Source organism: Tyto alba, unplaced genomic scaffold (genome assembly GCF_018691265.1).
Source record: "Tyto alba isolate M040663 unplaced genomic scaffold, T.alba_DEE_v4.0 Super-Scaffold_19, whole genome shotgun sequence".
Lineage (NCBI taxonomy): Eukaryota > Metazoa > Chordata > Aves > Strigiformes > Tytonidae > Tyto > Tyto alba.
In genome coordinates this window covers 6,254,164-6,281,499 of record NW_024881281.1, presented here as the reverse complement: position 1 = coordinate 6,281,499, position 27,336 = coordinate 6,254,164, and the positions used below count along the sequence as shown (strand labels likewise).

The window sequence follows — 27,336 nt, the reverse complement described above, 5'->3', positions numbered from 1 at the left end:
CAGGGTTGTCAGCACCGGGGGGGACATGCGGCGGGGCCACGGCCCCGACGTGAAGGGAGGCATCCCCGACATTTCAGCGTTTGGCAGAGCCCGCTGCACACCCAGGGGCCCGTCGGGACCGTGCCGGGACCCGTCGGTCCCCGCCGCACCGCCCGTCCCGTCGGGGCCCGCCGGCGCGCTCCCACACTCGATCTCTCGGCCGGCGACTGCTCCGGCCTAGCGCGGGGCTCGCTTAGTGCTGCCTTCCCGCCTTCACGTGCTCCAGAGCCATGGCGGCCTCCGTGAGGGCCGGGAGCGCGGCCCCGGTGCCCGCTGCAGGTGGGCCGAGGCTGGGTTAACGCTGGGTTCCCGTTGCCGGTACCGGGCGCTATTTCGGTTGCCTCAGCGGGGGAGGCCGGACCGGTGGCGGGGGAGGGCTCCGCCACCGGCCCGGCCTCCCCCGTCACCAGCCCGGCCCAGCTGGCCCTTTGGCGGTTCGACCGTGGGCCGTGCGGGGAGGGTTTGGTGGCTCATGAGTGTCGGTGTTGGGCTGGAAATAGTGAATAATCCCCCTGCTGTCACTCCCCCGCTGCTCTCCGGCTTCGCCGAGCTGTAGGGGGGCGGTTGCTGGCGGGGGCCGGCTTCAGGATGAGGCTCCCGGGGACGGGCCTGGCTCACCCGCTGCTGTTGCCTTTTCCCTGGTGAAACAACGGGATCCCCTCGATGGAGCAGGAGAGACTTCCACGGGTGCCCCCGAAATGTTTGTGGATGAGGTGGGGGCGGGTTGTGCCAGGTGTCCCCCGGTTTGGGGGAAGCCAGCCCCAGTCATAGAGTTTCACATAGTTACAGTGCTGCTTTCTGGGAAAAAGAAAAAGAAAAAAAAAAGGTGTTTTCCCACAGAAAGTGCCATCAACCAGCCACCGGAATGAAATGTAGAAGCCCACCCCCTTCTGCCCACTCGTCCCGGGGATGGCAAGAGGGCAGCGAGGATGCTGGTGGCCCGGGGGATGCAGGGTGTGCTGCCCTCCTGGTCGCTGCTTTAGGCCACCCTGTTTGTCCCGCAGCTCGAGGCCCCGCGCGGCGAACAGCGCAGCAGATCCCTGAGGAGATCCTCAATAACACGGAGCTGCGCGAGGCGGCGGAGGCCCTGCCCCAAAACTACAACTTTGAGATCCCCAAGACCATCTGGCGGATTCGGCAGGCTCGAGCCAGGAAGGGTGAGCGCTGGCCATGGGGACAAGGGGTTTTGGGGCTGCAGCGTGGTGGGTCGGTGCTGCTGAGCTTCCCTGTGGTGAGGGGACCCTCTTGGGCTGGCGCGTTGGGCCGGTGAGGCCAGGGGAGGGATGGTGCTGAGCTGCCTGGCATGTTTAGGCTGTGTCTTGGCAAGCTTTCTTTCCCTCGAGGGGGGTTAATAGATCTGTATCTCTGGATTATAATCACATCGGACAGGAGAGGTTGAGCTGCACGGACCTGTCAGCCTGTGAGATGTGTCTGGGACGCCGGCCAAGGTCCCTGCTGATCTCCTCTCACCCTGCGCCTTCCTGCCACTCTGCCAGGGCTGGGCAGGGGGAGCCTTGCAATGCCTGGCTTGTGGGGGGGGGGCCTGGAGGGGCTGGGAGGGAACTGGGCCATGCTACACCCTGATCCGAATCTTCCTTGGGGTCCTGGGGGGGAGGGGGGGGTTGCTGTAGCCCTGGGACAGTGAGAAGTGGCCGTGGTGGCCCCAGAGCAGGTGCTGGGGTGCTGTGGGGTGGTGTCAGGGCTGTCCCCCCTCAGCATGCATGTCCCTCAGTGGCTGAACCAGCTCTCGGTCTGCGATCAGCTCTAGGCGTCGGGGCATGGAGCCTCCCCCTCTGTCCCCGGGTTGGGGGGGGGTCACCAGCATCCCCACCCTCGCTTCTCCACGCAGGCAGGGGCCGCTCGCGGGGTTGTGTGGCGCTGGGGGGCTGCAGGCAGAGCCAGATTTGAAATGCTATGTCCACCTGGGAATATCTCTGCCTGCTGCCACCAAACTGGCAGGAGCTAGCTGGAGTCACAGGGAATGTTTCGGGAGCTGCTGCCTGAGCTGGTCCTGGCTGTGATGCCGAGAGGCCAGAGGCTGCGGGGCTGTCCGGTCCGTCCCAGCTGCAGTGTGGGAGGCAGAACTGGCCCATCAGGACGTGGCGAGGCTGCCCAGCCGTGCCTCTCTGGCTTTCGTTGCTGTGTTTTGCTGCTTAGCACCTCCTAATTAAATGTAAATATGCGGCTGGGATTTAGGCTTCAGAGCTGGGAGCGGAGCCCATCAGCCAGCCAGCCGTGCTGGGATTTAAAAATCTGCGCGTGCAGAGCCCAGCCAGGGGCTCGTTGCTGGGGGAACGCAGGCACCCGCCAGGCTGCAGCCAGCCCTGCCTGCACCCTGCCTGCTGTGGGGTTTAGAGGGCCTGGGGTGTCACTCCCTGTCCCCGTAGTGCTGTGCCGGTGCAGAATGACCCAGCTGCCTCCTGCCAGCCCCTTGCTGGGGCAGGCAAAGCTATTTGCAGGTCTGCTTGTTGTTGGTGGCAGTCTGGGGACGAGGGCAGTCCCAAATGGGCTGGGGGATGCCGGGACCCTGAGCTGCCCAACCCTGCCAGGTCAGGCAGGAGCTTGCAGAGCACGTGCAGCTTTTCTTGGGCCCTCTGGGTTGGAGCAGGGTGAGATTAGTGTGGTTGGGGCCAGGTTTTTTACACAGTTCTATGCTGGCCAGCATGCTGGGCTTGGCAACACGGGGATTTCTGTTGGAGGGGGGATTTGGAGAGGATGTTTGGATAGATATTGCTGGAGCTGGGATGTCTTGGTGGGGTCAGGAGGTGAAAGGGCAATGGGATTAACAAGGCCTCCCCCATTCATCTCCACCAGCATGGTCTCTGCTCCTCCCCATTGCCCCGGGGCAGCTTGGGGGGATCCATGGCAGGCTCCTGGCTGGACCCCAGGAACTGGGGGGCCCAGCTGGGCTGCAGAGGCAAAGGGATTGTTCCGAGCTGCGAGGAAGCAAACCAGAAAGCATCATTCTTTGATGATTAAATTCCTGGTAGGCACAATGCTGCATCGTTGCTGGCCACCCTCCTGAAACAGAGAGAGAAGCAGAGAGGGGAGGTGCAGAGAAGGGCAGTGAGGATGATCAAAGGTTTGGAACAGCTACTGTACAAGGAGAGATTAAATAGATTTAGATCCTTTAGCTGGAAAAAAGGTGAACGAAGGGGGATATGGTAGAGGGATATAGAATTGTGAATGATGCAGAGAGGCTGAATAGGGGGTGATTATTCACTCTTTCTTGTAGCAGGAGAACCAGGGGCACGCGTTTACATTATTAGGAGCAGGTTTAAAATAAACAGAAGAAAGTACCTTTTTCTGTGCAGCACATAATTAAAATCTGGAACTCATTACTGCAGCAAGCAGGAGAGACCAGCAGTGTCAGTGGGCTCAAAAAGGGATGAGGTGTGTGCACAGGGACTGGGTGTGAGCAGGGGGAATGGATGCGGCCCAAGGCAGGACCACGTGCACCCCGGCCACCAGAGCTATTGGGAGTTTTGGCCAATCTCTGGCTGGTTTGGGGAAGGGGTCGTTTCTGTGGCTGCTGCTCGAGCTGGATGCGTTGACCCCAGGAGTTGGTGCCCAGATCCCCGTTTTGGGGGTGGCCCCTCCTAACCCTGGGGCTGTTTCTTTTCCCAGTGGCCCTGCAGATGCCGGAAGGGCTCCTCATGTTCGCTTGCACCATTGCAGACATCATTGAACGGTAAGACGACGGCTTTTCCGCTCTTCCCCGCTCAGCTCCAGGGCCTGGCAAGGGGGTGGGGGCTGCTGTTGGGAATGGGGTGGCTGCTGGGCGGGAATTCCTGGGCAGGATGAGGCCCAGGGCTCCTCAAGGAGAGTGTGGGGTGTCCCGACATGACTGCTCTCACGGGGACACCTTGGCCACAGCCATTTGCAGGCAACACTGCAAGTTGTCGGGACCTGCTGCCAGCTCTGGGGACAGGGACCGGCCCCGCGCCAGCCTGGCCCTCACCGCTCTGCTTCTCCCCTCACTACTCTGCCGGGAGCTGCTGAGAAGCTCAGCGTGACCCTCGCCAGGGTGACGGAGCCAGGGAGCAGCCGTGTTGGCCGACGCCGGCTCGGTGCCCGCGCGCTCTCCGCAGCCAGCGAGGGGAGGGCTGGCAGCGGGGCCACCAGGGCTCCTGCCCCACTCCCCCGTGACCCCGTCCTGTCCCTGCAGCTGCGCTGCCCTGAGAGCAGCACAGAGGTGCTCAGGGGCAGCCCTTCTCCAACTGGGGAGGCCTGAGGCCACAGTGATGGCCCAGAGAGGGGGACTGCAAGCGGCTCTTGCCAGGCAGCCCCTTCACCGCGACTCCTCTCCTGATTTTCTATGCCACTTGAGACGTGAGGTCGGAGGCGCCGGAGAAGAGCTGGGCTTTTGCGGCAGCAGCAGATGCAGGCACCTTGCAGAAATTGGCCGTAATCTCCTTACTGCCAAGCGCGCCTCCCACCTTCCCTCCCTCCCTGCCTGCTGGCTTTCTCCCTGCTGCGGCTGCCCCCTCCCCAGCCCCTCTCTGTTTTCACACAGTGAATTAGTGCTAATAGCACCGCGTGCCTCGTCTGCCATTGGGGTCGCGGCACTCATTAGTAAGCTGCCTTCCCAGGGCGAGCAGGCTCGCCTCCCCGCTGCTGCTAACCGAGCAGCCGCTGCCGTGCCGGGTGGGGAGGCAGCCGTGCCTGCGGGCTTTGTCCCCGCTTTGCCATCGTTTCCCCCGCAGGACCACGGCAGCCTCACACTTGGGCTAGGCGCAGGAGCGGTGGGAAGGTGGGCGCGGGCAGGGGACGGGTGCGGGGGGCAGAGGGGACGGGTGCGAGTGCGGGCGGCTCTGCGTGGGCTTGTCCCTTTAAGCGGAGCTGCCTCCTCTCCGGCTTTGGCACCCAGCCGCTTGCATGTCTCCGACTTCAAAGGCAGCGGATTAAGGGGCTCTTTTATCTGAATGAAACCTTAAGCCCCATTTCCCGGTAGATGCTGGGGTGCTGGTGGATGCCGGGGTGCTGGCATACCTGCTGGACTCACCCTGCCGGGAGGGTTTCACACGGCTAAGGGGGGTGTTGCTGGGTGCTGGAGAGGTGGGTGCTGGTGGGAGATAGATGCTGTGTGGGGAGAGGTGCCTGACTGGGAGCAGGGAAGCAGCAGCACCAATGGGTTGGTGCTTGGATGGGGGATGACCGATGCTGAGCAAGAGGGCTGTATCCTCCCCTCACTGCCGCCATGCAGCACCCAGAGACACGCCACTGCTGGTCCTTTGCTTGGAGCACTGGGTGCCCTCTATGATTCTAGCTGGGGATGTGGCCGTGCCAGGCACCAGCACTGCTGGCTGGAGGATCGTGGTCCCCCGCTCTCTTGGGGATGTGCTTGGGACCCGGTTACATTGCCATAGGTGAGGTGTGAATCGGCAGGTGGCCTCGTTAGCGCCTGCCTCTTCCTGTTATTAATATTCATCGCTGGCATTAATGTGGAATCGTGGCTCGGCCGCTGCTCCTGCTGGCCCTCCTCACCCAGCACTGGGGCCGGATGAGTCTCCGACGTGACGGGAATCGCTGCAGCCATGCGCTCCGGCGGTGGCTGCCGCAGCCAGGCTGGGAATGGGGGTGCTCAGGGTACCGTTGGCCCCGGGGTGGCGTGTCCCCTTCCCACTGGGGACACGAGGGCTGAGCATGCCAAGGATACCTGCGCCCGTGGGGAGAATTGCTCAGCGAACAGCCCCTCTCCCCAGCCCGTCCCCGCAGCGTCCTGCCCCCTCCTTGTTGGTGGGCGTTGGGGTTTGGGGACACCAGTGAGCTCCCCCTGCCCGCTCTGGTAATGGCTGCAGAGCTGTGCCCAGGGCTGGTGCCCCTGGGGTGACAGTGCCCATCACTGTGTGTTCCAGCTCACCTGGAGCCTCATCTGCCGCCGCTCAGACAGAATATTTATCCCTTCTGCTGAAGCTGCCTTTTAATAAAATATTTGTTCCGTGGCCTGGCAGTGCTGGGGAGGGCCAAGAGTAGGGATGTGGCCTTGTTCCGCCGCAGCACGGGTGTCTCAGGGAGTACACGGTGCTGTCTCTGGGTCCCTCTGTCCTCGTGCAGGAGGATGGCAGTGTCACCGCATCCCCCTCTCCAGTGTGGGAGAGAGCAGATCCCTGTGGAGCCCCAGCGGAGGCAAGGAGGGGAGGGGGCTTCCAGGTGGGAACCCCCCCCAACTCCCTGTCCGGGCTTCCCAGCATTGCACTGGTGCTTGCCAAGCCCCGAGGGGCTGCAGGGATGAAGATGTAGCTGAAGTGTCACAGCTGCTGCCTCCGGAAGGGCTGGTGGGGTACTTAGCCTGGAGCCTAACGAGAGTGCACTTACAGCATTGACCGGCGTGAGGCCCAGTTAATTAGCGTTAATAGGTTTGTCATTATCGAACCTGCGCTGGGGAGGGGGGGGGGCGGCGGGGCCGGGGTCTGCTGAGCTGGCGGGGCGGCGGGCTGCCGAAGCCGCATCACGACGTTCTCGCGGCACCTTCCAAATTGGCTCCGTTTGTCACGGCTGATGTAATTCGGTGGAGGGTAACTCGTGCTGGGGGGCGGCAGCGTGGAGAGGAGCGTGGGGGGAGCTCGGACCGCAGCTCAGGGAGGGGGACAGCCCCCCAGCCCACCCGCCGTTGTGCTGGGGAGGTGGCAGCAGTGCCCGCTGGCTTGGGTGGGGGGTGGGGGGGGGTGTGCAACCATGAGCAGACCCCTCCTCTCCCTCCGCCAGGGATGGAGCAGACGGATCAGCTGGGCTCTCAGCTGGGCTTTTGATTCCTTGTTAATAAAGTCAGCTGTCAGGCTTCGCAGCTGCTAATCCCTCCGTCTCTCTGCGCCGCGACGGGGCGAGCGGCTCCTGCTAATCAGCCGTGGCTCGGTGGTGGGGACAGACGATGGCGGGGCGGGGGGGGGACCCGGGCTGGGGGGGGGGGTGTCCTGATGCCAGTGCAGGCTGCCCTGCCACAGCCGTAGCACCTCCCAACGGCCCAATGGCTTTTGAGCATCCACGCAAGGCAGTGCTGGGGGTGCACAGAGCATCCCGGTGACCATGCTGCGGTGTGCCCAGCAGCATACGAGGACTTTGCAGAGCGATAGGATGTCTTGAATCATCTCTAGTTGAGCAGCAAAGAGTTAAACATCGTGCACCCAGCCCAGCAGCTCTGGCATGGCTTGAAATGCCCCACTATGCCCACCAGCTGTGATAGGACAAAAAAGCCCCTGATGGCAGCAGGTCCCCGGTGTCAGGCAGGCTGTCCCCTCCTGGGGCGGGACTGGGGCACTGGGTGCCCTGGCCAGGCAGGTCTGCCACGTGGCACTGAGCGCTGTGGTGAAGCTGACAGCATCACCGGGAGGTCCCAAAGGGCCGTCCTGGTGTGCTGACACAGGTCAGGATCCGGCCTCAGCTGCACAGTACCATAGCTCTGCCAGCCAGCGCTGCCTTCCCTTCTCCCCTTGTCCTTTAAGTGCAACCTGGAGGTGCTGGCAGCACGGTGCAGCACGCTGTGCAGGGGAATTTAATCACCGTCATTAACTGCACAACAGCATCATTAGGGAGAATGAAGTTCTCACTTCACTGGAGATGTTTAAAACCTCAGCCTGGGCGGTAACGGCGTGGGGGGAGACCAGGCAGGGGGGATTGTATGGGGTCTATAGGGCTGTCACCTCCCAAAGCTGGGATGTGCCAGTGCGGTGCCCACCACCACGTGCCCCACACCAGCTCCTCATGTCCCTGCAAAGCTGGGGAGCTGGCACTGATGGGCAGTGCCATGGCCCAGCCGTGGGGAAGAGGGGACAGGGACCATCTGGGCACAGGACAGCTGCAGTGGCTTTACCACCACCATGATTTGGGCCCTTGGTTTGCCTTTGTTTTGTTTTGGTTTTTTGTTTTTTTTTTTCAGCTACAGGGCCAGCAAAGCTGGGGTAGCCCTGGGATGTGCTCCTCAGGATGGTGAAGGTTGGCCCTGGCACCTCCAGTGAGGACAGAGAGGGAGGTCCCCTCAGGAGAGGGCACCCAGCCAGAGATGGTTGCTCCTGGGGGGCTATGAGGACATGAACCTCGCCCCATCCTGACCCGCTTGCAGATGCTCTGTGGGCCCCCGCACCGCCCGCCGGCAGTGATTGCCCAGCTGCAACGGGGCTCTTCCAGCGCCGTTTGCAGTAAAATTGCAAACTCATTATTTTAATTATGTGCAGCCTTCCTGTGCTAATGAAGTTGAGAGTCTGGTAATGGGGCTTGGTGATGGGCTTCTTTGCTAATTAAGCACATTATTCTCAACCAGGGCTGCACTCACCCCCCACCCCATAGGACAGCAGCACCCACTGGTACCCATCCCTGGAACAGGCTGGGCTTGGGTGCCACGGGGCAGGCAGTGGGCGTAGGGTTTGTGGGGTGATTGTGGGGCTCTGCCTTTCCCCCAGAGGACAGGGTGTGGGATGTTTCCAGGACATAACCCTCTTTCTTATCCCCAAGCTTTTCCTGGCAGGGAGGTGACACCACACCACAGTGTGACTGTGCTGTGAAGATCCACACGCAGGTGAGGCAGGTGGCTGTGAAGCAAGGAGCAGCCCACTCCACATCCCCATTCCCAGTGGGACACATGAGCACCCCAGTATCTTTGTGCCAGCTCCATCCTCCAGCAGCCTTACAGTGCCAGGACCAGCCACTTTCAGCTCAGTCCCTGCAGTCCCCTCCCTGCCCAGGGCTGCTGGAGCCAAGCATGATGGATGTGCCGGGGCCGAGGACTTCTTTCTGCCAGGGAGAGCAGCTCTGCTTCACGGGGTGAGGACCAGCACGGTATCATTCACACGTTGCCGTGGTGTCAGGGGACCCCGCGCTCCTGCCAGCAGCAAATGCTCTCATTTATTTGTTGAGGGCCCAGGATAAATCAGGGCTGCTCCAGCCCAGTGCCCGCGCTCAGGTAGCGAGAAGCGGCCACCCTGTGCTTGAGGACATGCTGGCCCTGTGTGTGCCTGTCTGTCCCAGCATTTTCAACTCCCAAACTTGTCCCCAGGTCGCTGGCCCCACACCGGCCAGGGAAGAGGGGGGGCTGGGAGCGTCCAGGAGTCCCGGAGGTTGGGATTGGGGCCAGGACCTGGCCTGCCTGGGTGCGCATCCTGCCAGTGCTGAGCATGGCACTTTATAAATGGGATTTCGGGAGCCATCTGTTTAAAGGAGGATATAATGAATTAGGGGAAGATGAGAAAAATGCTAAGGCCGGACGGTTTTTCAGAATGAGCCGGGGTTTTCGGGACGTAAAAGATGAATAACCTCCCCACGTGTTCAATATTCATGAGCTCCCAGCTGTAGTGAGTGGCTCAGTGCTGGGTGGGGACAGCCCTGTCACTGCATCCTCCCTGCTGACACGTTGCTGGGACCCGTCTGCAGCTGCAGGGACATGAAACACCCTCAAGGACACTCCCGTGGTCTCACCTCGCCTGCATCCCGATCTGGTCTGGCTGGTGAGCAGCTCCCGGGCCTGCATCGGAGGCAGGTGGCTGCTAATTGACGTTTCCTTCCTCTGTAGTTTGATGAAAGGCTCCGGCGACACCGAACTGATTAAAACATCAAGGGGAGGCCCCTGCACTTGCCTTTGATTTGTCTCAGGAGATGATTGCTGCTCCGCTCGACCGTCCAGCCCAGCCAGCGCGGCCGATCCTGGTGCGTGCTGTCCTGGTGCCCCTGCGCCTCTCCAGCTGGCACCACCAGGCTGCCGGCACCCTTCCAGCCTCGCTGGCCACGATGGCAGCACCATTGAGCTCCCTCCTCGCCAGACATCATCCCGTGGCCTCTTTATCCTTGCTCGGCCGTGGCTCTGCTCCTGGCAGCTGGAGCAGGACGGTTCCCCAGGGCCGGGGGAGGGCTCAGCCCCCTCTCCCCCTGCCCGCAGGCCGGTGGCCTCATACTGCCAGCTGCAGCCCCGCATGCCGGGCAGGGGCCACAGGCACCTCCGCCAGCCTCTGCCCTCCTCCCTCCACCGTTGCTATTTCACTTTCTTGCTCTTCACCCCCAGGGACTTTCTCTGGGGTTTGGGCCAATTTGCATACATTTTAATCTATAAAAAATTAAGCGGCGCTGGCTGCTGCTCTGAGTCAGACCTCCCCGTCCTGAATCTTAAGGAGCTGAATAATTTTCCACTTTTGCTGAGATGTGTGGAGTCTGATTCATGTTCATCTCATCACCTCTCATTAGAGAAGGGGGCTGGGGGCTTGGTGGGGTGGGGGAGAGCCTTCTCGAACCTTCACTGGCAGCCCCCAGCCCCGTGGCACAGCTGTGCAGGCAGCAGCGAAGCCGTCCTCCCGTCTGGGCCACACTAGCGGTGAGGGACTGCAGGATTTGGGTGCTGGTCCGTCTTCTGACAATCCCCAACTGCATCCCCAGTCCCTGGGACACTGCGGGAAACGGGAGATGCCTGGGCTGGACACAGGATTTGGGGATGGCTTTACCCCCTCTCCGGGGATGCTCTGGCAGAGCTGCTCCCCTGTCCCCCCTCCCTGGGCGCTGACGGATGGGCCGTAGCTGTTAATATTCAGCACGCTCCGCCATTTCTCCACCTTCTGCCATCTGCCCAGCTCTGCCCACCATTTCTATTCTTGCTGCCGACGTAACGCTCCCTGCCTGGCGCTCGGGGGGGAGCGCGCGGGACCCTGGTCCCCAGCCAGCACCGGGTGCCGGTGGGGGGGTGATGCTGTGCTGGGGCGCCTGCCTCCCCCGGCCCATTTGCCCCAGCCCCACGCCAGTGACAGAGGGGACCCTGCTGGCACTGATCTACACCCACTAGTGCAACCTCGTGTAAATAAGGAATTAGCATCTGGTTTAAGCAGGCCCTCCAGGCACAGGGCTTTGTCATCGCGATACCTGCTTTCATCTGTAAACTACCACAGCAGCTCCCCGGGAAGGCAGCCAAGCTAATAATCCCCCGAAATGGTGCAATAAAACACCCAGAAAGGTGATGCCTTTAAATCATGCCAGAGCCCCAGCTTTGCCGCCCAGTGCCGGTGTGTGCCCCTCCACTGGCTGGTGGGTGCTGGGTGGGCTTGGGCTGGAGCACTGGATTGCCAGAGCGGGGATGGGGGACAGCACCAGCGTTCACTCAGTGCTTTTCCAGGTCCAAGTGCTACCTAAGCACCAGCTACTGCTGATGCACACCCAGCTTGGCCAAACTGGCACCCGTGGGTGACGCAGCTGGGCACAGGCTGGGGTGCACCGGGTCGGATGGTGCCTGGGCACGGGGGGACGGTGGCTCGGTCAGCCTGGCTGGCACGGCTGGGGATGCCAGGGCCGGTGTTTTGCCCATTCTGGTGGCTCTGGTCCCTAGGGCTGGCTGGTGGGAGCAGCGGCACCACGCTGCGCTGGGTCTCCCTCTGCTCCTCTCCCCGCTGGAGCATTAGGAAGCTGGCAGCGTATTGTTTGATGAGCGGATAATCCGCTGAATTGCAAACAGCTTTACCCAATTGAAGAGGCGGATTACCGCTCTCCAGCTTAATCATGTTGACATCTCGGAGAGTAGCCAGTGCTTGTCCTCTTTGGCACGTGGCAAGGGGCTCAATGGCAGCGCGGGGTCCCCCGGCAGCAGTGTTCCACGGGGCTGCGGGGACAGGACGTGAGCTGTGGTGAAGGCAGGCAGCCGTGACCCTCGCTGTTTGTGCCTCCCTGCAGGTTCACGGATGCGGAGGCGGTGGTGATGGGCGACGTGACCTACGGCGCGTGCTGCGTGGATGACTACACAGCCCGGGCCCTGGGCGCTGACTTCTTGGTGCACTACGGACACAGCTGCCTGAGTAGGTGACGCTCGGCCCCGGGGTGCTGCCGAGGCAGCCTTGCGTGGCACTGTGGAGGCTGTGCTGCTGCCACCGTGCCGCGCTGAGCGGCTCCCCGCGCTGCTCGATGCCAGCTCAGAGACTTAGTGGCAAGGGCTAATCCTTTCCCAAAGGGATTTCTGTTCTCCAGCCTCGCTTGCTGGCTTTGGACGAAGCCAGGCTGGCTGGGTGGCTGCCCGTGGGCAGGATTTTGGGGGCAGCAGGGCATGCTTGTCCTGCTCATCCCATGCGCTGCTGCAGCGCCCTGATCGCAGCGCTGTGCCCAAAAGCAGAGCAGCAAGGCCATGGCTTGGCAGGACCCTCCTTGCCCAGGAGCCCCCAGTGGGGACGGGGCTGCTCTCACCCCTCACCCCACAGCTGTGGGCTTTGGGGGAAGTCAGGAGTGATGGCAGAGGGGAGCGATGGCCTGGGGGGTCCCGCTCACCCTGGGGCCAGCGCTGAGGGAAGGAGGGCACGGGGCCGGGGAAGGCGGCTTTGCAGGTGCAGCGCAGGCTGGGCGGGGAAGGGAGGAGGAGGCTGTGTGCTCCCCAGGCGGATGGTACTCTGGATCCAGTTGCCATGGAAACTGCGCTGCTGTCCCAGATGCTGCTAACTTTGAAGTCCACCCAGGATGGAATCAGCCCAAAAATAACAATAAGACGCTCTGGGTTTTAAGGTGGATCGGCAGAATTGCTGTAGCAGGCATGTGCATCCCTGCCGCTGCCACGCTCCCGGCACCTGCCGGCCCTCCTGGATGTTTATGGGGCTGTATAAATGGGTTTGAAGAATTGCATCAGGCTCCGTATGAAATACTGACTCCCCAGTTGAGAACTCTGTCCTGAAAGCCACGTGGGTGTGAGTGTTCATGGTGATAAATATCTGTGCTAGGTGCTTTGTTACAGAAGGAGGGTTATGGGCAGCACTGGAGCAGGGAATATAAAACCCCTGGTTTGTAGCCTGCTGTTCATGAATGAACGATGGGAAGGGGAGGAAGGGGCTGTATCCAGTGGTGCTCGGGAGCATGACAGCACAAGAGCTGATTGCTCCGGGGGGTGGGAGTCGCATCTTCTGGAGTTGCTCCCTGCAGGGACCAGCAGGCGCTGCTAGGCTGCCTGTCACCAGCCCAGCACCATCCGCTCCCCATGGCCGCGTGGTCCTTGCCTGCACCAGTCCGGATGGGTCACAGCACACCCTGGGGTGCCCACAGGGTGCTGAGAGAGTGCTGGGCTCCTTTCAGGCTGCCCACAGTGCTCCTGTCACCAGTGTGGCCAACCGTGGTGTGTGTCCCTGCACAGCACACGGGCGCTTGCCCTCTCCCTCCTGGCCCCACGTGCCCTGCGGGAGGGAGTAATTTGCACTTAATTGTGATCAGGTGAAGAGCACCAAAATGGGAAGTGAACGCGGAGCTGTGGATCGATGTGGACTCTGTGTACTTTAATTATTCACTTAATTGTGGTGACACGGGCTTCTTAGCACTGGGGGTAATTAGATTTGTGTTCATTGATTCCCCAGGCTGCCATTATCTGGAGAGAAATGAGCGGGTGCTCTCCGCGGCTCCCGTCTGCACCCATCACCCGGGGTGCCAGCACGGGCAGAGGGGTGGCACAGCCCACCCTGCCCTGCTCACACCGGGGCTGTTGGGGCACAGGGAGCCCTGCCAACATGCTTTATCCCCCAGCTGTGGGTGGCAGCAGCCAGGGGCTCACCAGGGCGCTGGGTGTACCCCGCACTCACACCCTCTCTTTTCCTCTCACCAGTTCCTATTGATGCCACTCACGGTCTGAAGATGCTCTACGTGTTCGTGGACATAAAGATCGACACATCCCATTTCCTCGAGACCATTCGCTTCAACTTCGCAGCGGGAACCTCCCTGGCCCTCGTCAGCACCATCCAGTTCGTCTCCACGGTGCAGGTGAGATGGGGAACCCCCCGGCAGTGCAGGGTGTGGAATGAGGCTTCTGTTTCCCCCCACCTGGACCCTGCCTCGGTCCCTCCCTGCCCCAGCTCCGGGGCTGGACCACCTGCCTCACGGAGCTGGTGGTGATGGTTCCCCTCTGATGAGTCGCCACGATAATATGCTGCTGCCATAATGTTGATCAAGTACTTTATAATAACTCTGATCAATGTTTCATGGCAGCACCCCTCCCTGGCTCCCCCGGGAGCTGCTCTGTAAATGTCAGGGCAGGCGGTGGAGCACTTGGCATTTTGATGCAGTGCTGGCAGCGGCAGGGGAAGCTCCGGCGGGTCTGTCTGTCTGCCCCTGAACGGCCGGCTGGGCAGTACGGGAGGAGATGAATGAGCCTCTTGAGCCATGTCTATCTAAACACGGGGCTATCGAAGCGTTAAGAGTTTTCCCTTGTCTTTTAATTGATACATTGGCTGAGCCTCACTGAGCATCTCAGCTATGCGGGGCTGTTGCCCTCTGTGGAGGTGCCACCCCGAGCAGACTGGCTCCCCTCCGCTGCCGCTGTACTGGGGCACAACAGCTCAGCCATTGCCACTGGTGGCTTATGGAGCTGGGACTGCCAGGGCTGGGGTGTCCCCAAGGGTGCCCAGCAGTGCCAGGGACCACCAACCTCAGCCAAGCTCCATGCCACAGTCTGTCCCCGCTGACCCCACATCTCCCACAGGCAGCATCGCAGGAGCTGCGCTCCCAGTACAAGATGTGTGTGCCCCAGTGCAAGCCACTGTCCCCAGGGGAGATCCTGGGCTGCACGTCGCCCCGGCTTGCCAAGGACACGGATGCCATCGTGTAAGTACCCGGGGTCCTGCAGGACCCTCCTGCCTGGCCCAGGCTGCCCACCCTGCCTGTACCCCCTGCCTGGCCGTGGGGCGATTCTGGGGGGCGGCAAGGGGACGGCCGTGGGCTGGGCTGGGCCCCCTCCAATTCCCTGCGCTGTTTGGAGTGTTGTGTGCTTGTAGCACAGAGGAAATAATTGAGTCGTATATCAGAATAGATAATAGATGGAAGGGCGGGTGGATAATTGGAAAAGACAAATGGCTGGGGCCCAACATCACAGCAACATTAATTTTATTTAAGGACAGCAAATTAGAGGGAGCACTTCGCTTCCTATCACCTAATTATTTTAGGTAATGGAAATGCTTAATGTACTGTGAATACAGTGTGCTGCAGAATAAATAAATACAAGGACCCCACCCTTGGGGGGAGCCAGGGAGCCCAGGTGTGGGTTTGGGCCCCAGCAAATCCCTTCCCGTCTGCCCTGCCAGGAGCCAACAGCACCGGTGCCTTTCCGAGCACGGCCGTGCGGGGAGCTGGGCTCATGATTGCTGGCCACGGGGCTGGTGGGGGCTCTGGCTTCACCCTGAGCCACGCTGGTGCCAGGGGGAGAGGCGCTGATTTCCATCTCCCCTGGGGCATCAGGAGCAGGCAGGGGCGGCCGGGCTGGCACCGCATCGGCGAGAGTGGAGGAGCTGGAGGAGCCGCGGTGCGGTACTGACCGGCCGCCCGCGCAGGTGCACACAGCTGGCGTACCTGCGTCCTCCCTGGGTTATTATTTTCATCTCTCCCTCGTCTCTGGGGCTAACTTTTGCAGACAAATTAGCTTTGATCTCCCAAAATGTCATTCTCCAATTAAGGGCAAAATCTAGTCAAGTTTTACGTCTGAATTCATTTTCTAAGCCCTCACTCCATTAGGGCAGCTGAATGAAAGGCTTTGAAATGTAATTGCTGACTTGAAATCCGATTAGAAATGGAAGCAGCAACGTCTAGAACCAGCCATTGAGATGGAGCAGCTCCCAGCCACCCCATGCCAGCGTGGGCATCCCTCCTCACCCTCAGCACAGCCACCTCTCCCACCCCAGCGTGCCGGGGGGCCACACAGAGTCGGGGAGCCCTGGCTGTGCCAGCTGCCCCTGGGTCCCGGCGCGGGAGCTTGGGTTCCCAGCATCTCTGCACAGCACAGCTTGGGAAACCAGCGGGCACATGGGTGGGTGCTGCTGTTTCCCTGTGCAGTAGCTCTCCCTCCCCTCTTGGCAGGTATTTGGGTGACGGGCGCTTCCACCTGGAGTCCATCATGATTGCCAACCCGGGGATACCTGCCTACAGGTATGGGCAGACCCACTCCGGTCCACAACAGCCCCGCAGTGGGGAGCACCCCAGCTCCCCCAACACACTGGGGACCAGTTGTCCCCACCATGCACCCCAGGACTGGGCAGGCAGCTGCCTGCAGCAGGTACAGGCAGGCAAGGGGCTACGGGGTGGGTGAAGAGGTGCGCCACAGAGATGAACGCCAGCCATTTACTCTGGCTGAATATAAACATTTTGACAAGTACCTGTGAAAGCTCGTGGAGGTGCAGCCATTAAAGCCCGGCTGCTGCAGGCAGAGGCCATAAAGCGCGATGATGAGGCCGCTGAAAGCAGATGAAATATCAAGAGTGAAAGGCTGGGCCCATTTGGCGAAATCTGAATTTCTTAGTAGGTCGTTTGTTACTAACGGGAGGCGCACGTCAGGTTTATGGCGCTGGTGAAGCTGCCGAAACCCGAGTGGGATTTGATTAAAATTCTCCTCGTCAAACAAAGCAACAAATCAAATATTTCTTCATAATTGATGAGCCAGGACAGGGGGAAGCTGAATGCGGAGCCCAGGCTGTGTTGGGGGGCTGTGGTGGGACACTCACCTTCTCCCTGTCCTTGTCCCCTCTCTGCACCCTAATGAGCCGGCTGGGGAAAGATGCTGTGGGAGGCAATTAGTGCTAATGAGGGATGGGAATAATTTGGTGCCAGGTGATGGGGTGCGTGTGAGCTGGGCTCTGCTTTGCAGGTACGATCCCTACAGCAAGGTCTTCTCCCAGGAGCACTACGGCCACGAGCGCATGTGCCGCGCTCGGCAGGACGCCATCCGCACCGCCGCTGGCGCCCGCTGCTGGGGGCTCATCTTGGGCACGTTGGGTCGCCAGGGTTCCCCCGGCATCCTGCAGGTACTGGGCACTGCTCCTGGGCAGGGGCAAGGACCGGTGAGTGATGGCACCATCAGCACGGTGGCCACGCTGCCAGGGTGAGGGTGGACCCAGCACCCCTGGCAGCCCATCGGTTGCCACTGGCTGGGGTCTGCGTGCCCCTGAGCTGAGCAGGCAGGGCAATTAGCAGTAGATGAGGGAGGCTGGACAGAGGCTCATTAAACCTGCCCCTTGCTGGGGAAAGCTGGCCGGCCTTGGGGATCTCCCCCACATAGGCAGTTCGGCAATTAATTCCCTGGGTTTGTTTTAATTGGATGAACTTCCAATCAGGTTCACCGTCCCTGCTCAGCCGCTGTGCTGACACTTCCCGCACCTGGGCCGGGCAAGGGGAGCAGGACCCGTGTCCTGCCCCATGGCAGTGGGGTGCCCTGAGCACAGCACCCCCACTCACACCCACAAATTTTGGGGGAGCCACAGGTGAGATTTGGGGCGGTGCAGGGACCAGCAGGCAGAGTGGGGCAGCGAGGCCTCAGCAGCAGGCAGGACACGGGCACGGCCAGGGCTGGCTGGGAAAGGGACAATTAGTGCCAGCTCCGGAGGACAAGGACGTCCCTGGCCCCTCCTGGGCCCTTCTCCTCTTCCTGCTGCTTCTGGCCACAGCCAGCCCATGGCAGGCGGGCATCCCAGGGAAGGCAGCCGCTAACGAGAACAGATTGTTGTCATTGAGCGGTAATTACTTCATTAGGCTGAGGCACACGCTGGGGAGAGCCGGGTGTGAACCGGCGCCACGGTCACTGTGCCTGGTCTGTGACTGCCAAGGGGACAGGGCCATGGGATAGAGCTGGGACACACAGAGGGTCTGATGGTCGGGAAGGGGCTGTGGGCAGGGCTTGGGGGGGCATCTGTCTGGGCTCCCCTAACACCCCCTGGATGCCTTTTCCCCCTCCCCAGCACCTGGAGTCGCGTCTCCGCGCCCTGGGCCGGCCCTTTGTGCGGGTGCTGCTCTCTGAGATCTTCCCCAGCAAACTGCGGCTCTTCCCTGATGTGGACACGTGAGTGCTGCTGACCCCCCCCCCGCAACCCCCCCACGCTGGGGTCCCCAGGGTTCCCCGTCCCTGTCCGGACCTCCAGTTGCAGATGGAAGCTGTCCCTGCCACGTCCGTCCTGCTGTCACCTGGGCTGGCACTGTGCACAGTGCTGTGCCCATGGGGAGGGGACATCGCTCCTTGGCAGGGTGGCACCGTAGGGACCTCAATCCCTCCCCACTCCACTTCCTTCTGGGGAGCTGCTGGGGGGCTTCATCATGGCTTGTTCTTCCCAAAATACTCATCCCCATCTGTTACCACGTTTCCCTGCCAGGTGGGTGCAGGTAGCCTGTCCCCGGCTCTCCATCGACTGGGGAGAAGCCTTCAGCAAGCCGCTGCTGACACCCTATGAGGTGAGCACCCCATGAGGTGAGCACCCCTCTCCCGTTTTGGGGGGACCAGTCCTAGCTTGGGGTGATGCACCAGAGCCTCCCGCAGAGCGGGGAAGTCCCTGCAAGCCGGGCAGCATCCCCTCCTCTCCCCGTCTGTGCTCCGTGCACAGTCTGGGTGTGCCGCTGGGATTTCCGATCTCATGTGAAATCAGTGGGATTCCCGGTGCCAGGCACCCCTTGGGGACTCAGCCCCTTGTCCCCTCCACAGGCCGCGGTGGCTCTCCGGGACGTCGAGTGGCAGCAGCCTTACCCCATGGACTTCTACGCCAGCCAGTCCCTGGGGCCATGGACGGTGAACCACGCCGGCACGCAACCCCCGTGCCACGGCTTGCCGGGCCAGGTGGGCAGCGTGGGGGCACCAGGGCGCGGGGTGTCATCGGGGGAGGGGGTCCCCACTCGGTCCCGTCGCTGTGGGTGGCCGTGCGGGGTGGAGGGGGTGGGCTGGGGGAGCGCTGGCCGGGGTTGAACGGCAACCGGTGCCGCCCGGTGCCACGTACCGAAAGCGCCACCCTGTGGCCTCGCTCCCGGTGAACAGGAACCAGGCCGGTGCCAGCCCGGCCGCGGGGGGTTGGGACACGCGAGACCAACACCCACTCAACCCGCCCACCTCGGCTTCGCAGCAACCCCGGTGGGGGGGATCCCCCCGCAGCCGTGCCCCGTGGGGTGTCTGTGGGCTGAGCACGGGCAGGCTCATCACAGGTCAGGCAGGGGTCAGGGCCCGATCCTGATCCCCCCCCCTCTCTGCTCGTAGGGGAAACCGCCCGCGCCCCCCACTCCGGCGGAGGGTGAGGAGAAGCTGAGCACCGGGGGGGGGCCCAGCAGCCTCCTGAGCTCTGCTTGCACCCTGCCCTGCTACCGCCGCGCTCCGGGACCTGACGGGGAGGGCACCGCCGCCCCCCTTTTCCCCTCGCTTCACCGGGGGTAAGCACCACCGGGGCCCCACGTACCAGCACCGGAATAGGTGGGGATGCACCGGGGGTCCCGCCCCCCCTCCCGGCGTAGCTCTCCCCGCCGCGACCTCCCGCCAGCAGGGGGCGCGCTGGCGCGGCAGAGCGTCGTCTCTCCCCGCCGTCCAATGAACGCGATGTGTTTCGGCGGGAAAGGAGCGGATGGTGGGGGGGAGAGCCGGAAGTGGCGCTCTCCTCTTCCGGTGGGGGTGGTCGCCATGTCGGAGGGGCGGCCGCTGCGGCTGTTGGGGCTTCACGGTTACCGGCAAAGCGAGCGGCGCTTCCGCCAGCGGACAGGCGCCCTGCGCAAGGCCCTGCGCGGCCGCGCGGAGCTGGTGGCGGTCAACGCGCCGCACGCCGTGCCCGGCGGCGAGGACGACGATAGGGACGACCCACCCCGCGGCTGGTGGTTCTCAGGGCCCGGCACCTTTGAGGCGGGGGAGGCGGCGGCGGCGCCGGCGGGGCTGGAGGAGTCTCTGTCAGCCGTGGCGACGGCGCTGGTGGAGCACGGGCCCTTTGACGGGCTGCTGGGCTTCAGCCAGGGCGCGGCGCTGGCCGCCATGGTGTGTGCCCTGCGGGCCCGCGGCGACCCCCGCTTCCCCGTGGCCTTCGCCGTCCTGGTGGCCGGTTTTGCCAGCCGCGCCCCGGCCCACGGCCACTTCTACCGGGAGCCCATCGCCTTGCCCACGCTGCACGTCGTGGGCGATGCTGACGCCGTCATCGCGGCCCCCCTCAGCAGGGAGCTGGCCCGGCGCTTCGTGGAGCCTGTTGTCCTCACCCATCCCGGCGGGCACTTCGTCCCTGCGGCTGCGCCACAGAAGAAGGCCTACCTCGACTTCTTGGACCGTTTCCACCCCAGACAGGGATAGGCAGAGCCCCCGGGGGCTGGGGCGGTTTGATAACAGTCTCTGTAATAAATGAGGCTCCAGCAAGCCACGTGCAGCCTGCCATCTTGGCGAAACATCGCTGTGTTTTCATGCCCTCCAGAGTCCTCATCAGCTCCTCGCTGTGCTGCTCCTCAGTGTTAACGCAGGGCCAGTCTAAATGATTCTTTGTTCTCTCCCTTTTTGCGTTTTTTTTTTTGGAACTTTGTTGTACGCAAGAGTATACGGGTATGAGGAGGAGGGGTTGAGGACAGGAGAGTGACACTACTCTGTGCATCTGAGGTGCTCTCAGAGGCTCGAAGAGCTGTTCAAAATTGGGGTGCCTCAGCTCGGCCACAGGAGACAACTGCAGAGCACACAGATGTAGCAGTTATACCCTAAAGGTTTGTGGGTTTTAATAGTGCTGTTAAAAGCTCCTGAGCCAACCTTCCAGCTGATCTGGGTCCAGAAAAACCTCCTGCCCCTGGCAGGACCAGGACTGGGGTTTCAGGAATGAAATGTCTGCTGGTGCAGCATGTGTGTACCTTCTTCCTCTGTACAAAGTGCCTTTGTGAACGAGAAAAATGTGTCACTACGTTTTTGGCTCTGATGTTTTCCAGAAGCAGAGGGAATTCTTTATTGTTACAATTGCAGGTGTCCTGCATGACTGCTGCTGGGGCAGCCCAGCGGGGTCGTGCCCAGGGCCGTGCTCTCAGGGCTTCTCTAATCCCACCTTGGGAGTGCGGGTCAGTAAAAGAGAGAAATGGGATGAAACTTCTTAATTTGCAGCTGTCCCTGTGCAGTGCTTGGGGGGGGGGGGGGGGGGGGGGTGCAGCGCGGTGTCAGTGCTGCGAGGGATGGAGGACACTGGGGTGCAGGAGCGGCCCCGGGGTCAGGGCACAGAAGTATTTTCTGTGTTTGCTCAGCCAGGGACAGGGCCGGGAGCTGCTGCAGGTTAAAACCAGCCCAGCAGAAGTGAGCCCTGAGCTTTTTGCCCTCTGGTTCGTTGATGGTTATGTGGCTGCGGCGGTGGTAGGAGCATGGGGCTGGGCTAGTGGGTCTCGGGCAGCGCCTGCCTGCTTTGCCACCTCACAGAGCGGCACTGGGTCGGGCTGTGTCACATCTGTGCTGCCTCCTGGGCTGATGTGAAGGTGTGGGGTGTCTGTCACCCCTCAGTCACCACGGGGACACCGGAGGCCGTTTTAGGGGGGAAGCGGTGCGGCTTGGGACAGCGCGGGGGGCAAGGCCAGCCGTGACAAAGCAGCTGGGGAAGGACGGCAGCAGACAGCGCTCGGCCGGCCCCGCCGTTCGTTAGCTGGTTTAATTATCGCTGCGGTGGTTTCCCGCTGCAGCATCTCAACACCCGAGCGGCTCCGCGGGCTGGCGCGGAGGAGGTGCTGCAGCCATGGCCGCTCGCCCCAGCTGCCAGCCTGCACTGCGGTCCCGCAGCCACCGACCCGCCCGTCCCCGCGCCCCAGGGGAGGCACCGCCGCATCTTGCTGCTGGGGGGAAGGAGCCCGGGCGTGCGGCGAGCGGGCAGAAACGCTCCCGGTTCTGCAGGAAGCTCCAGTCAGGTGGGACGTGGAGGGGTGTTGAGGGATAGGGACGAGCAGGGCTGGGGTGTTTCCGTACCTGCCTCCTCTTCCCAGGAAGTTTCAAAAGATGGCTCCTGCCGGGTGGCTCCTGCACCGCTTTAAACAAATGAATAAAAACAAATAAACGCGACCCTGGTCCGCGGGAGGCACAGCGGGGGAGGGATGTGATCGGCTCCCGGTGCGATGGGAGGAGGGAAGCGGCTGCTGTGGGCACCACCGCCTGTCCCGCACGGATGGAGGGGTTTTTCCCAGGAATCCTGCCCTCTGTTTGCTTTTCCACCAGCACGATGCCACCGCGCCAGCCCCTGCCCGCCTCTCGCAGATCTCCGTCTGCTCCTGTGCTGCTGTTCTCAGGGTGCAGCTGCCCCTCCTCAGTGGGGGGGACAAGGCCAACCGAGATCCTCCCACCCCTCACTCAGCTTGGTGGCCGGGGCGGGTGTGTGTGTGTGTGTGTGTGTGTGTGTGTGTGTATATGTATTCTCTTTCCCCATGGCCCAGGGGAGTTGGGTTTTCCCCCAAAACGTTGCTGTCCATGCCCCAGGGCCCCTGCTGGGGGGTGGTGAAGCGAGCCAGGGCTCTGGGTGTAGCCGTGGGGCACAGGGGCCCTGGGGACGGCCACTGGTGCTACCCAGGGGCAATGGGGGTTTCGGCAAGGGGGGGGGGGGGTGTCACCCCTCTGCTCCCCCAGCTGGGGCCCTGTCTGTCCCCCAGCATAGCCCCAGGGCAGCGAGGGCCCCGCGTGGGGCCGTGGGCATGGAGGCTGCGGCTTGCCGAGGCACAGCTTTGCTTTGCCCCGCAGCTGAGCAGAGCCCCCAGCCCTCTCTCCCCCAGTGTCCCAGGGAGGGCACGAGCAGAGACGCTGCCAGCGCTGCTGCCTCCTCACGACCACCCACCGCCTCCTCCCCAGCTCCCCGTGCCCTCTCCCCGCTGACTCAGGCCCTCCTCCGCTGCCCACGGGGCCAGCCACCCACGCGGGGCTCACAGGCCACGGGCTCCCGTGGGCAGCACTGGAAAAAGCAGCGTCCCGCCGAGCCTGGCATCAGGTGGGGGATCTTGCCGGGGTTTGAGCCTTACTCATCTCACGCTCTTCCTCCCCTGTCCCCACAAGCAGGGCCTGACGCAGGCGGCTGGGGGGGGGGCTGTGCTCTTGGAAGGTATTTTGCAGATGATTATACAATGCAGCTCCCCCCCCACCAAAAAAAGGAAAAAAAAAGGCAAAACAACCTGCCCAGCTCCTGCCTGCGAGGAGGCAGCAGCACAGGCAGGGGAGAGCCAAGGGCCATCCCAGCACCCCGCTGCCTGAGCGGGACCAAACCGTTGGGAACAGTCCCCCCCTCCTCCTTCCCCGCTTCACCCGCAGAAGCTTCCAGTTGTGGCTGAGTCACTCCTGCTGTAGCTCCTTCTCTCCTTGTTTTGGATGGAAGTTTTCCATGGAAACCCACGCTGGGCCGGGCCGCGGGCTGGGATAAACACGGCTGAATCACAAAAGGCCGTTTCGCCAAGAGCTGTCAGATGGCAACAACAACGCGTGCGGCGCGCAGGCAGCCGGGGCAGCAGGCGGCTGCCCTGCCTTTTGGGGGGGACAGCAGCAGCACCTCCCCCTGCACCCCCCCGCCAGCCTCACCGGCTCAGTCCCCGCCCCCCCCCCCCCCCCCATCCCACCCCAAATCCCCACGGTGCCAGCATGTCACGGGGGGCCCTTGGTAAAGCCGGGAGCGGGTTTTTGGGGCCACCCGGGGATGCACAGAGAGATCCTGGTTGGGGAGAGCCCCTCAGGGGCCCCCCGCTGCAGCCGTGGGGCTCTGGAGGGTCCCCAGGGACCTTCCCCCCTCTCCCATCCCTGCGTGGGGACACTCGCTGAAGTGCTGGGTGCGAGGCCGAAGTAAGGCAGCGTTCAGGCCGTGCCTGTGCCCCCCACCCCAAACACCACCCCGACGTAGAAATGGGAAGTAACGGCTCGGCCGTGGCAGGCACCGCGTCCCTCCCCGGCACCGCCGCGATCCGCGCGCTGAGGAGGAGCACGGGAGCTGGACAGCCTCTGTCCCCCGGCGCTGACGGCTGGCCCCAGGCCCGGCAGCTTGGAAACACCATCGGAAGCTGAGTCCCAGTGTCAGAAATCCAGGATATTTTTAAGGACTCTGGAAGAAAAACTAATTCCAGGGTGTCAGCAGGAGAGACTTGGCCTTCAAAACAACAACAGCGCAGCCGGAGCCTTCCCAGGGCCGGAGTGTGGGGTCCGAGGGGCTGCGGTGCTGCCTGTGGGACATGTCCCCTCACCCGTGGGTGCCTGGAAGGGACCCGAATGACGCTGTGGCCTGAACCTCGCTGCGACGCTGTTGCCACTGTGCACCCCGGGCAGGAGCAAGGAGGTTTTTTGGGGGGGGGGATGGAGGGTGGTTTTCGGGGCCAGCGGCACTTTCACAGCATGGCCACAGCGCACTGCGCCGAGCGCAGCTGTGGCTTTACCTGGGTGCCGGCGGGGTGGCCCAAAAATCCCCGTCCCGGAGGCGTGCGGTGGATTTTGATGGGAAAAGCAGGAGTGGGCAGCAAAGGAGACCAGCAGGAGACGGGGCAGCACGTGGTGGGGGCCTGGTGCCTGCGATAACCCCTTGCCCGCGGCCGCTCCACCGTGCCACGGCCCCACTGGACCCTGGGGACCTGGCGGTGGCCGTACCCATCTGGGTGAGGGCAGAGCTGCTGGGTGCGGGACCCCGAGGGGTGGATGCTTCTAAGGGGGGGCTGCTCTGACCTGGAGAAAGGGAGCGTGGGCAGGGGGTCCCTGGCTGGCACAGCCCCTGCTCGGTTTTAGGTGGCACCCAGTGACAGTGCCCAGGGACACCCGTGCTGGGGCTGCAGGTCTTTGTCAGGGGTTGTGTCCCTGTCCTGCCGCTGCCACCCTCACCCCACCCAGTCCTGTCCCCCCCACTCACCCATCCCCGGTGTCCCCAGCACCCACCTCCAGGGGATTAGGCACCCCTCAACCCTCCAGGGTTTCCACACTTCTTCCAGCCCTTTCCCGTCTCCGGGGCTCTGGATCCCGGGTGTCCCCTGCGAGGGGGCCCTGCCCGGCTGGCAACCGGTCGCCGCCGGCTGCTGAGGGCCCGGTGCCCGGTGTCGGGGCAGGCCGGGCCGCTCTGACTTCGCCGCTCAGGAATCTCCTGGCTGCGCCGGGCGAATTGTGCAACCTGCGACCGCCCCCCCCGGCCTCCTCCGCCGCCGCCGCCCGCCCCCGGCCCGTCGGGCCTCGCTCAGTCCCCGCCGCGCCCGCCCCGCCGTCGGGCCGCGCTCCGCTCCCGGGAACGAACCGCTGCCCCCCACTCTCCCCCCTCCCCGCCTCAGCACCGCGCACACCCGTGGCGGGACACGACGCGGGAAAGTGTGTGGGGGGAGGAACACGGGCCCGCGGCTGCCGACGCGCTCCGGGAGCCGCTTTACAGATGCGGCGGGACGAGCCCGGTCGGGGGCAGCCCCCGAACAGCCCCGGGGCCCCGCCGGGAGGGCAGGTGAGGGGCTGTGGGGTGAGGGGGGTGGGTTGTTAAGGGGGTGGGAGGGGGTCCCCGCAGTTCTCGCTGCCCGAGGAGGAGCCGCTCGGCGCCCGCCCCCCCGAACAGTAAGAGTTGATGTGCGGCGAGCTGCACCCTGCATGTGAGCTCCTACTGCCCCGGGAGGCGGGCCGCCCCCGACGGGACCCCCGCCGCCCCCCGCCCGCCCCCTCCTCCGCCGCCTCCGGTACCCCGGGGGGAGGGGGGGGGGAAGCTTAGGGGAGGGGGGTGGTCGGTGCTGCCCGCGGTGCGAGTGCGCCGGGCCCGGCGACCATGGCTGTAGACTGTTACCCCCCCAGCGGCACAGTAACAATCTAAAGCCACGGTCGCCCGGGCGGCGTCGGAGGGGGGACGGGGGGGGGACGGGGGCAGCCGGTGCCTTGGCGACGGCGAGGAGGCGGCCCCGCCACCGCAGCGAGCGCGCCCGACCCCCACCCGCGGCGCAAGGCGTGTGTGTGTGTGTGTTTGGGGGGGTGTCTCCCGGTGTGTGTGTGTGGGGGCAGCGTCGGTAGCATCCTTCCTCCCCCCCCCCCCCCACCTTCACTCCCCCCCAACTCCCCACCCCCAGCCCTCCCACGCGTGTCCGCCCCACCTGGGGGGGACCCCCCCCTACCTGGGCTGCAGCGGGAAGGGGGGGGGGGGGGGGCGTCCGCCGTGGTGGGGGGGCTCGGTGTCTGCGGGGGGGGAAAGAGAGAGCGCGGTCAGGCGGGCACCGGGACACTTCCCCCCCCCTTCCTTTTCCACGTCACGCCGCCACCCCACCCGCGGCGGGGAGCGCTCCTGGACGGCTCAGCACCACGGACAGCTCTTCCCCCCCGTTCCCCCCCGTCCCCCCCCGTCCCCCTTCAGCCCCCCCCGGCGCTGCGGCGGGGCCGGGGCCGGCGGTGGGTCATGCTTCAGTAGCCATGACTGTAGACTGTTACTGTCCTGTCCCTACGCAGCAGTAAGCAGTCTAGAGCCAAGGTGCCGACGCGCTGACTCGGGCTCTCCTCGACGGGGTCTCCGCGTTCTTCCGACGCCCCGGGGGGGGCAGCACCGGGGTGAAAGCGATCGATCTTCACCCCCCCCACCCCCCCCCCCTTCTCTTTCCCGGGCTGCGGGGCTGGCAGCACCCTGGCGGGGGGGCACTGGGGTGCGGGGGAACCCGAGGGTGGTGGGGTCTTGCGGCGGGAGTGCTGGGAACGGGGATGGGACTGCGGGGGTCCCGTCGGGAGCGGGGGGACAGCGGGCACCGGTGTCACCCGCAGCGGGGACACACACACACGGATGCGCTTTCCCACCCACCCACCCCCCCCCCAACACTTTCCCCCAAACCCCCGCAAAGTGCAGGCGGCCGAGCCCCCCCACCGTGTGCGCACCACCCCCCCCCCCCACACACACACCCCCCTCCCCCTCCTTCCCCGGGGCGGCTCCGCGCACAGCGCCCGCCCCCGCGCACCGCCCCCGCCGGCGCCGCGCCCCGGCCCCGCCGCCCCCGCCGCCCCCCGCCGCCCGGCCCGCACGTGGGGCTGCGCCAGCCGGTACCGCGCCGCCCCCGCCCGCCGCAGAGCCCCCCCCCCCTTCCCCACCACCCCCTGTCCCCCTGTTTATTCTTCCCCCCCCCCCCCACACACACACACCTTTCCCGGGGCGGGCAGGTGCAGCGCCCGGTGCCGCGGGGCTCCGCTGCCCCCTCCCGCCCCCGCACCGGGCTCCGGTCCCTGCTTACCTGCGGGCCAGCCCTGCCGGTGCCTTACCTCCCGCGGGCCCCGGGGGGGTGCCCGGCCGGGCCCGGGGCCCCGCGGCTCCCGGCGGGGGACGGCGCCGGTGGCGGTGCTGCGCTGTCCGCAGCGCGCGGGGCTTTTATAGGATCGGGCTCGTAGTAACGGGGATCTCGGCTCATTCATAGAAAAGCATCAACCTACACAATGACGTGAGCGCTACGTCAGCGAGGAAATTTAGGGAACGGGAAGACGCTACTATTTATATCGGCGCGGGGGGAGAACAACGGTCTGGAGCCGGGCAGGGGGTCCGGGCTGCACCGGGACCCCGGCCCCCCCGCCCACAGCTACCCCCTGTCCCCCCCCGCCGCGGTCCCCGGCTCCTGGAGATGCGCAGAGGAGCAGCACCCAGCACCCCACATCCCTCCTTCACCTGCCCCCCGGCCCAGGGCCCGTGCACCTGTCGAGGGTCCCGTGACCCC

General features: G+C 63.9%; 2 protein-coding genes and 1 long non-coding RNA gene across 4 annotated transcripts; 2 read left to right on the top strand and 1 right to left on the bottom strand.

Annotated features, from left to right (window-relative positions):
• The first annotated feature begins 251 nt into the window (after nucleotides 1-251).
• DPH1 (diphthamide biosynthesis 1) lies at nucleotides 252-19,135 on the top strand. 2 transcript variants are annotated; one of them, XM_042791718.1, is made up of 13 exons: nucleotides 252-318; nucleotides 1,044-1,196; nucleotides 3,667-3,730; nucleotides 8,488-8,796; nucleotides 11,674-11,795; nucleotides 13,571-13,725; nucleotides 14,444-14,565; nucleotides 15,811-15,879; nucleotides 16,595-16,751; nucleotides 17,682-17,782; nucleotides 18,090-18,168; nucleotides 18,416-18,547; nucleotides 18,959-19,135. In XM_042791718.1, exons 1-13 carry the CDS (start codon nucleotides 270-272, stop codon nucleotides 19,130-19,132), a joined length of 1,686 nt encoding a protein of 561 aa, XP_042647652.1. In that variant the 5' UTR covers nucleotides 252-269; the 3' UTR covers nucleotides 19,133-19,135. The 2 variants fall into 2 exon arrangements, with proteins under 2 accessions (XP_042647652.1, XP_042647653.1); XM_042791719.1 differs by lacking the exon at nucleotides 8,488-8,796.
• Nucleotides 19,135-20,102, top strand: OVCA2 (OVCA2 serine hydrolase domain containing). The gene has a single exon (XM_033004121.2). The coding sequence runs from the start codon at nucleotides 19,175-19,177 to the stop codon at nucleotides 20,021-20,023; it is 849 nt and encodes a 282-aa protein (XP_032860012.2). The 5' UTR covers nucleotides 19,135-19,174; the 3' UTR covers nucleotides 20,024-20,102.
• Nucleotides 20,103-23,720: 3,618 nt separating this feature from the next.
• On the bottom strand, nucleotides 23,721-24,811 carry LOC122153345. Its single transcript, XR_006165223.1, has 2 exons — nucleotides 24,569-24,811; nucleotides 23,721-23,762 (listed from the first exon to the last, which is right to left on the bottom strand). It is a non-coding gene; the product is annotated as an uncharacterized LOC122153345 (long non-coding RNA).
• Between the last annotated feature and the right edge of the window lie 2,525 nt (nucleotides 24,812-27,336).